Source organism: Psammomys obesus, unplaced genomic scaffold (assembly GCF_907164565.1).
Source record: "Psammomys obesus unplaced genomic scaffold, mPsaObe1.curated_primary_1811, whole genome shotgun sequence".
Taxonomy (NCBI): domain Eukaryota; kingdom Metazoa; phylum Chordata; class Mammalia; order Rodentia; family Muridae; genus Psammomys; species Psammomys obesus.
Genome location: NW_026596152.1, coordinates 1,320,651 through 1,330,582, shown reverse-complemented (window position 1 = coordinate 1,330,582; position 9,932 = coordinate 1,320,651). Strand labels below are relative to the sequence as shown.

The 9,932-nt window shown below is 57.1% G+C and overlaps 1 protein-coding gene across 1 annotated transcript in view; it reads right to left on the bottom strand.

The window, feature by feature from the left end:
• Dnah2 (dynein axonemal heavy chain 2) overlaps window positions 1-9,932 on the bottom strand; it is a gene marked incomplete in the record, with an annotated part of 99,039 nt that overhangs the window by 37,100 nt on the left and 52,007 nt on the right. Inside the window, 7 exon segments of the mRNA XM_055593991.1 lie at window positions 1,412-1,666; window positions 1,969-2,149; window positions 2,250-2,332; window positions 2,447-2,603; window positions 5,327-5,430; window positions 5,507-5,668; window positions 9,330-9,477. Of these exon segments, the coding sequence (XP_055449966.1) occupies window positions 1,412-1,666; window positions 1,969-2,149; window positions 2,250-2,332; window positions 2,447-2,603; window positions 5,327-5,430; window positions 5,507-5,668; window positions 9,330-9,477 (1,090 nt within the window).

Here is a 9,932-nt window from a genome sequence, read left to right as displayed (position 1 = left end):
GGTTACCCTATAGGTAGGATGGTTACCCCTATAGGTAGGATGGTTACTCCATAGGTAGGATGGTTACCCCTATAGGTAGGATGGTTACTCTGTAGGTAGAGTGGTTACTCTCAAGAGACAAGGGGCGAGTCCTTACTGCTGAAGACATGTGCTTCAGAAACGGGGCCCAGAGAGAGACCCCTGAGCTGGAACTGACCAGAACGACCCAAGGACTAGCTTCCATGGTACCAGAAAGCCTCATGCAGGCATCCAAAGGAAGGAAGGACCCAACAGTTCTACCCAGCTCCAGTGCCCGTGAACCACATTAATGACAGTGTGACACAGTGACCCTGTGGCTGGTAACCCACAGCTAACCAGACTGAAGACACACACAACAAGAGGGAGGCCGTGGCTGGCACCAGAAACCAGGCAACGCCCACTCAGCTGGGGAAGCCGTGGTTATTGGAGGAGAGTCCACCACCACTGATCTGCTGTACAGCCGTAAGCCCAACAGTCCACAAACACCTGTTCTTACATCCTCGCTCCTCATCAGTCAAACTTCTCTTTGCGACAGAAACCACGCTAGAAAAACACAACCAGTTAACATGAGGAGCTGCGGAACCCAGGCCCAACAGATACATCCACAAAACACTCTTTCCCCTGAGGCTCAGGGAGCATTGCAGAAGAGGGGCCAGAAAGACTGTAAGAGTCAGAGGACTATTCAGAAAGAAAGACAGGAAGGAAGGAAGACAGGAAGGAAGGAAGCCAGGAAGAAAGAAAGAAAGAAAGAAAGACAGAGACACAGAGCCGGGTGATGGCACACGCCTGTAATCCCAGCACTCAGGGAGGTAGAGGCAGTGGATCTCTGAGTTGGAGGCCAGCCTGGTCTACAAAGCAAGTCCAGAACAGCCAGAACTACACAGAGAAACTCTGACTTGAAAAGAAAAGAAAAGAAAACAAAAACCTCTACCACAAAGGCCAGTTTAAGGTTTTGAACAAGATGCATACACGTTTGTAAGTCCCAGAAGTCTTAGTTTCCTCCCAGTTCACATCCCTGCCCCTCAGGGTTTTCCCCATGTCTCCCCGGTTCTGTTTGGGCAGAAAGCACCAACGAGCGTGAGTGTGGGCCCTGAGACACCCCCATGCCTTCAAGCATGTCCGGGGTCTGTAGGTTGTTGGTCTTCAGGTGACTCCTAGCTGTCACAGGATTCAGAACCCGTGGCCCAGGGGCTCGTTCCATGTGGTCAGCCACGGGGTCACTGTTCTTATGGCTCTGTCAGTCCATTTACCTGGAGCGCTTCCGTGAACACCATCGCTGTGACTCAGCTACAGGATGGCAGTTTCCGGTCAGGGCTGCTGAGAACAGTGCTGCTAATCCAGCCCTCCCTACCGTCCTGTGAGGGTCACTGCTCCTTCACAGGCCCTCACAAACACTGCCACACAGATGACCCGGAAAGCCTTGGGTGGGTTTTGAACCCCAGGCTGACTCTGTAGCCCATGCTCTAAGCCACCATGGGGCTGCCCAGCAGGGGCCTGCGGAGCTCTTGCCTGGGTAGTGGGTGCTTCGCAGAGCGTTGTTGTCCTTGCTCATCCGGTCCATGATGGCTTTCCAGTTGTTGTTGACCTGGTCAAACAGGGCTGACTCGCTGGGCAGCTGCTTGCGGATGTCTTCTCCAATGAAGATGTTCTGAGGGGCCATAGGGTCGGGATGAGAGGTGCCTCTCCCTTCCCGCACGCTCCCCCTGCGTGCTCCCAGGTCAGCGGTGAGCAGAAGCCGGTGAGCACCAGCAAGGGGCCCGAGGTCCGGAGGGAGAGCTGGAACTGGGAGTCCGGGATAGGGCCCCTGAGGGAAACAGAACCTGGAGGAGCGAAGGCTTGCCTGGGTGGGAGAAGAGGCAGAGGTGGGGAGGACCCAGGCCAGTTTCGAGGCTCCAGGCATAGCGAAGCGCTCAAGCAGAGCGAGGGGGGCCCCGGCGCATGGACTCTGACCTCCAGGTACATCCACTGGCGCTGCACCGTGAGGACCATCTCAATGACCTCCAGAATGAGGGAGAGGCAGCGCTCCCAGTGGTCCACATCCTTCTCAAAGGCCTTCACGAACCGAGAGGCCTTCATGGTCGACAGAGCCACCTGGTTGTCCTCCAGGGCCTGGAACACTTCTTCCGTCCCCCTGGGGCCAGAGGCTCGACGTCACTGCCCCTTTGCCAGGGCCGTAGCCCCTCCCTCTGCAGCTGGGGTCCCCAGCGCCGCCTCCCAGGAGCCCGCCCTACCTGAGGCGGTGGTGGCCCTTGTCTTTGTAGGGCACTATGTCTAGCCGAGTCACATCCCAGGTTTTGGCGATGTTCTGTAACCCCTGTGAAGGGAGATTGGGGGGACGGAGCAATCGGGCGCGCGGTCCGCAGAGGTTGAGAGGGGCTCGGGAGGGGCCCTTGACGTCGGCAGGCTGCGGGTGTGGGCGTTGGCGTACCAGCTCTATGGCCAGCTCTTTGGTGGCGGAGGCAGAGATCTCCGAGATCTTCTCCACGTGCTGGTCCATGCCCATCTTCACGATCTCCTCCAAGGTGAAGCTCTCCGACTCCTGGTTGAACTCCCTCTGGACCTCTTCTTTGACCTGGTCCCAGTGCCTGCCGCCCAGGGCAGGGAGTGTGTCACCTCAAGGCGGGCTCGGGGCTGCACCGCAGGGGTCACGGTCAGCCCTGGGCTTGCCAGTGGGACTAAGTCTCCTGCTTAGCGTGTGCCATGCTCGGCCCTCCACACCTAGCACGGCTTTAAAAAAATCCCTCCTCTCGCCTCTTCCCATTGGAACAAGACCATTCCGGCCAGAAGGTGCAGTCTTAGCACCGCGGGGACAGAGGAGGACGTGGCGCTCTCCCGGAGCCAACTCTCTGGAGAGGGAGCTAAGGCAGGCGGTCTGTGACGGTCACATGCGGGGCTGAGAGGGCTCCCGAGGTTCTGTGACTCGGGAGCACTCCATGCTGGGAGGTGCTGCTCTCTCCTCTACACGTGAGCGTCACGGGACCTCCACAGCTCACAAATCCAGGCGCTGGGTTAGACTGACACTGTAACCCCAGGGGTAAGGCATGGCCAAACCGGGACAGCAGAGACATGCCGAGCCAAAGTGGGCTTCTCCTGAACGCGCTCTGACTTAGACGGTTAACGCTGTCCCCACCTGCTTGTCATCCTCTGCCATCCAATGAACTCCTGGAAACGGGATCGGAAGACTCAAAGTGTCTGGGGCTTTGAAACAGGGAGCCCTTCCTCTTTCTCAGGATCCCTCTATTTATGCGCATCAGTGCTCTGCCGGCATGGGGGTCTCTGTGAGGGTGCCGCACCCCCTGGACCTAGAGTTACAGACTGTCCTGAGCCGCCACATGGGTGCCGGGATCAGAAGCAGAAGACAGCTGCAGCCCGGACACGTGAGCCCCACGCTGACCGCAGCCAAGGTGCGCTGGCCTCAGCCTAGGTGCCCGCCAACCGCTGAGCCTTTAAAAGGGCAGGATTTGGCGACCCGGGTCTTTCATCCCCGCAGAGGCAGCAGATGGCTGTGAGTTCAAGGGCCACCTTGGGCTACACGGCCACCTGTAGGTCACCCTGGGCCACACAGTAAGACCTTGTCTCTAAAAGGAGGAGGAGGAGGGAGAGACGCCGCCATCTTCAGCAGCGTAGATGTGTTAGGTGACACAGGTGAGCACAGGAGAGCGAGTCCCCGGAACCTTCCTGAGACACACAGTGGAAACAGTCCCTCTCACAGAGCGGGGTGGACAAGGGGCGTCCAGGGGTTGTGGCGGACAGTCGGCGGGGATGGCCGAAGCCTGTGGAGTTGCAGCTAGACAGAGGGCGCGCAAGCTCAAGAGCTCCCCTCTCCCTGCTGGAGCTGTGCACACTGCGCCTGTGGCCGCTGCAGCGGGAACAGGCTGTGTGTGCGAGAACCACTCTCAGAGTTCATCTGCCTCTGCCTCTTGGGTGCCGGGATTGAACTGTACAGAGCTGTGACCGCAGCCAGTTCTGAACGGCCAGGTAGGTGCTGGGAATTGAACCTGGGCCCTCTCGCAAGGACGAGCGCTAACTGATAAACCGCCTCTCCAGCCCCTGACCAGTTCTCATGTTTATAACTGTTCCTGAACAGAAAGGGGTCGGTGGGAGCTGGGTTGTACCACCCCAGCCTGCGTGGAAGCAGCTGTGCCTAGACCCCAGCACGCACTACTAGGCTGCCGATGGCGAGCGTGCCTGTAACCCCACGGGGGGGGGCCTCCACTCACTCACACACACACACTCACACACACACACACTCACTCACACACACACACTCACACACACTCACTCACACACACACACTCACTCACACACACACACTCACTCACACACACACACACACTCACACACACACACTCACTCACACACACACTCACACAGTCACACACACACACTCACTCACACACACTCACACACACACACTCACTCACACACACACACTCACTCACACACACACACTCACATAGTCACAGGCACCTCTCCTCACACTCACACCAAAGCAAATCTCAAATGTTCTCACCGCAGAGGTAAAGGGACAGGCGTGGGACAGGCGTGTGAGGCGACACACGTGCTAACACCTCGGAGCGGCTCTCGCACGGTGTGGCATCCTTCAGCACATCATGCCAAATGTGACAAATATGTGCCCTTTGGTTGCGGTTGGAAAACAGGATTTGGAGCCATGAGATAGGTGTGTGGGGAAAGGTGTGTGTGGCTGCAAAGTGTGGCAATCCGGCTCGGCTCTCAGGGCCCACGGAGAGGGGCCAACGCCCACAAGCTGCCCTGTGACCTCCACCCTGGAGCTGTGGTGCGCGCACACACATAGTAAGTGTAATTTACAAGTTTTGGATCAGTTTGGGCCCGAGTTATGGCTGAACAGTCTGGAGCCAGCGCTCACGAGCCCTGGGCTCACTCCCTAGAAGTGAAACAACCTCGGGGCCAGGAGACCGGCTGGTGAAAGTGGCTGCTGTGAACCGAGGCCCAGGGTTCGGATCCCTGCGGAGAACAAGCCGCGCGGCCCGGCAGGTGCCCGTAATCCCAGCCCTTAGGAGCCGGGCTGGAAGCTCGCGGGGGCGCGCCGGCTGGCTAGGCTGGCTGCAGTTGGGGGGCTCGGGGTTCAGCCCTGCACCTCATTAAACTAGGTGGAGAGCGAGAAAAACGTCCGGTGTCAACCTCTACATGTGATGCACACGCGGGAAGGCGAGCGCGCGCGCGCGCGCACACACACACACGCGCACACACACACACACACACGCACACACACACACACGCGCGCGCGCGCAAGGATAGGAAGTAGAGGGGCGGGGCGGGGCCGCACCTCTCTCGCAGGGCGGGGTTCCGCAGGTCGGAGATGAGCGGCATGGTCCTCTTGAACTGCTCTATCTTGGAGCGCGTGGTCTCAATAATGTCCCAGTTCCGGTCCTGGGCACAGCACGGGGCCGTCAGGGACCCGGCGCCCGCGCCCCGCCGGCCGCGCCCGGCCCCTCCCGGCGCCGACCTTGTACTCCTTGGCCAGCCTCGTGAGGCGGCGGTACAGCCCGTGGGCCATGTTCTCCATGGCCTCCGTCTGCAGGGTCAGGAAGCAGCCGGTCTTCCACTCGTTCCAGCTCTCCTCCCAGTCCCGCGTGATCTCCCACACCTGCTGCAGCGCCTCGAGCTCCTGTGGGCGCGGGAGGGCGGGCTCTCAGGCGTGGGGGCCCCGCCCCGCGGGCCCCGCCCTCCACAGCCACTCCGCCCCCCCCGCAGACACCCCGCCCTCACATGCCCCGCCCTCCCTCCGCAGGCCCCGCCCTCCCTCCGCAGGCCCCGCCCCCGCCAGGCTCCTTCCCGGTCCTTCCGGTCGGGATCAAGTCTTCCCTTCCACTCTCTTGCCCTAAGAGAAGCTACTCAACACTGAGTCCTGGCGAAATGCAAATTAAAACCTCAACGTGATACCACTTCACACCCACTATGGCTAGAACAAAAAAAAAAAAAACAAAACAAAACAACCTTGTAAAGAAATAGTGCTGGCAAGGAGACCAAGAAGAGAGAGGAGTTCTCAACCCATTTGCTAGTGGGAATGTAAAATGGCACCGCTGCTGTAGAAAATCGCTTGGCTGTGCCTCAAAAACTTAAATAGAGCCTTGCCATATGATCTGGCAACTTAATTGCTAGGCTCACACCCATGACAGTTAGGAACAGGTGTCCGAACACTTCGGCATGCTCGTAGAAACACTACTCACTACACCGCAAGGGAAGGAGTACCCTCACCCACCAGCGGGTGGGTGCAGTGTTAGGGAGCCGCAAAAAGGAATGGAATGTGACACAAGCCACCACATGCCTGCGCTGGGAACCACTATGTGATGCCAGCCGGGCAGCGGTAGCACCCTAATCCCGCCGCTACAGCATCGGGCGGCAGAGGCCGGCACATCTCTGTGAGTTGGAGGCCAGCCTGGTCTGCACAGTGAGTTCCAGGACAGCCAGGGCTACACAGAGAGAAACCCTATCTTGAAAAAACAAAACAAAACGAAAACCGCTATGGGAGTAAAATAAGTCCGAGACAAGGAGCCACATGATGCTTGGTTTCATCTGTAGGAAATATCCAGGACAGACAAATGTACACACAGACAGTAGGCTGGTAGTGAGGGAGAGGGATGGAGGCTGTCTGTTGAGAGGAACATGATTTCCTCTTGTTTTGCATGGGTTTTGGTTTTGTTTTGTTTTTTTCCAGTCAGGGTTTCTCTGTGTAGCCCTGGCTGTCCTGGACCTCACCATATAGACCAGGCTGGCCTTGAACTCAGAGATCCTCCTGCCTCTGCCTCAAAAGTCCTGGGACTAAAGGAGTGCACCACCCCAGCCTTGTTTTGTTTGTATTTTTATAATATCTCTTATCTAAAGACTCACTTTTATGTTATATGTACTGGCGTCTTGCCTGCATGTATGTCTATGTACTAGAAGAGGGGTTGGATCCCTGGAACTGGAGTTACAGACCATGTAACTCCATGTGAGTGCTGGGAATTGAACCCGAGCCCTCTGGAAGAGCAGCTGTGGTGGTTTGAGTAAGAACGGCCCTCAGCAGCCCATATATCCGAATGCTCAGTCACCGGGAATCACAGCCTCACGAGGGAATAGGAGGCGGGAGTGAGGTGTTGCTGTGGCGGGCCTGAGCACGCCTCTGTTTGGAGGGATGTGAAGAGTCTGAGGCCCTAGATGAGAGGCGGTTGGATGCTTCAAGTGGGGCTTAGTGAGCATCTTAGCAGAAGCACGGAAGATGGCTGCTGGGCGATGTGGAACCCAGCTCAAGAGGTTTCAGAGAAGAGTGTCAGTCACTGGGCACCCAGATCATTCATGTGATGTTTTAGCACAGAATGTGTCTGCTGTCTGCCCTTCTCCAGAGAAATCTGCCCAAGGGAAATGAAGTTTTGGGAATCGGGTGTTGGCAGAGGAGGTTTCCAGACATCCTAGTGTTGGCTCCCTGTGGTTCTTGGTGTCACTCATATGCAGCTCTCTAACGGAAGGACCGGCTGAGCAAGGACAGACACAACAGGTCTTAAGGAGAGAAGGTGTGCCAGGATGGGTGACGGTGCTCAAAGAGATAAAGAGTTTAAAGAAGAGCATGATGCTAAACGGAAAAAATAGGAGCCCACCCAGCTACCCAGCTAAGCTTCCGACTCGTGGGAAGGAGCTAAAGTCTTAAGCTCAGAAGTAAACCACTAATGACAGAAAGCAGATGAAAGAGGGGGCCATGTTCCAGCCCGGCAAGCAGCAGACCTTGGAAGACTCGGCCACACCGCTCTGGCTTTAGAGTCAAGGACACCAGGAAGAGGTTGTGGACGCTCCCTCTGTGGCCTAGGAAAGCCACTGAGGCCAGGCACTTGTCAGGGTGCCCCTGTGTGGAGGCCGTGAAGGTGAGGCCTGGATTGCCTTGGAGGCCCCAGGACGCTAGAGATGCTGGACACATGCCTGCCGAGAAGAGGCTAAGAGGGAGGGGATCAGCAAGATGGGGACCAGCCCACGGGAGAGAAGTGTGCTGCAGTCAGCAGAGATGGTAACCAGCCCTCGGTTTGACATCAGGCACGGAGACACAGCTTGGAGTTTGGCCAGCGCGTTTTCAGGCTGGTCTGGCCCAGTGTTTCCTCACCATCTCCCTTTGCTCCCTTTTGGAATGGTGATGTATATTCTGTGTCATTGTATGTTGGGAGTATATGATCCACTTTTTGATTTTGATTTTATTGGGGGTTACAGATAAGAGACTACCATGAAAGCTGGGTGCGGTGGCACACACCTTTAAGCACAGCACTCGGGTGGCAGAGGCAGGCGGATCTCTGCGAGTTCAAGGCCAGCCTGGTCTACAGAGTGAGTTCCAGGACAGCCAGGGCTACACAGAGAAACCCTGTCTCATAAAGAGAGAGAGAGAGAGGACAGAGAGAGTGCCATGCGCCTCAAAGGAGAGCCTCAAAGGAGACTCTAAACTTTGGACTTTCAAACAGGGTTTAGACTATGGCCACTTTTGGAGTTGTAATGCATTCTTGCATTCTGATATGTCCACAAACCCACGGAGGCCTGGGAGTGGAGCGCAGTGGTTTGAATAAGAATGGTCACTGCGGGCTCATATATTTGAATGCTTGCTTGGCCACCAGGGAGTGGCACTCCATGAGAAGGATTAGGAGGCGTGGCCTTGTTGGAGGAAGTGTGTCATTGGGGATGGGCTCTGACGTTTACAAACCCTGGTGGGCCTGGTGGTTTTCGCCCTGCTGCCAGCGGACCCGGATGTAGAACCTTCAGCTATTTCTCCAGCCTGGGCCTGCCTGCGTGCTGCTGTGCTCCCCAGACTATAAAACTGCAAGCAAGCTGCCAACTAAAAGCTTCGTCTTATAAGAGTTGCCCTGGTCATGGCGTCTCTTCAGAGCCACCAAGCACTGACTAAGAGGGCAGCCAATGCTCTTAGCCACCCAGGCCATCTCCAGACCCTAGAACAGCTTTGCATTTTATTTGGTGTATGTGTGGGGGGGGTGTTTATGTGACACAGGAGGCCAGGAGGACAAGTACATGCTGCCCTGCACACATGGAGGCCTCACCACAGCTATGTGAAGTCTGTTCTTGGGCCTTCCAACTTTACATTTAGGCCTGGGCGGCAGGCACTGGCCCTGCTGAGCCACCTTGGCCTTTGGAAATGTCACTGAATTGTCCACTTAAAACGGCTGGTCTAGTGTGTGAATTTTACCTCAGTTTAAAAAAACAGAACAAAACAACACAAAGCTGCTAAGTACCTCTTCAGTCCCATCCTAACCTCGTCCAGGCCCTCAGACGCACATCCTGTCCCTGCGGCCCCAGCTCGGTACCTTCTCCAGGTTCTGGAGGTCCTTGGAGAATGGCTGCTCAATCTTGAAGATGCCCAGGTTGGCCCGCAGGCTGTTCTCCTCTTCCCTCATGGCCATCAGCATGGCGCGCATCTGCGCAATCTGTTCCAGCGCCGCTGTGTGGCCCACGCTGCTGGTAAAAGGCCCTACAGAGAGTCCCGTGTGGTTCAGACCCCACTCCAGTCCACGGCCCCGTGAGAGGCCAGCCTGTGGCCGTCTCTGTCTGTCTCTGTCTATCTGCCTCTTGTGTGGCCCTGGCTGTCCTGAACTCTCTTTGTAGACCAGGCTGGCCTCGAACTCACAGCAGTCCTCTCGATCACAGGCGGGTGCCACTGCACCCGGCTGCCTGCGCCGCCCAACTTAGTGGGCAAAGCCCACTGCTGCCCTCACATGAGAGGAAGGGAGGCAGAAGGGGCGCTCTGGAGAGAAGAGCTTGCATCGAGAAAGACCCCCAGACAGGAGGGCAGAGTCTGATGGGTGGGGGATGGGAAGCGGTGTGAGAAGGCTGAGGAGCACTGGCCCACCCCCCTCATGAGCTCCTCCCACTCCACACCTCCTCCCACTCCACACCTCCTCCCACTCCAC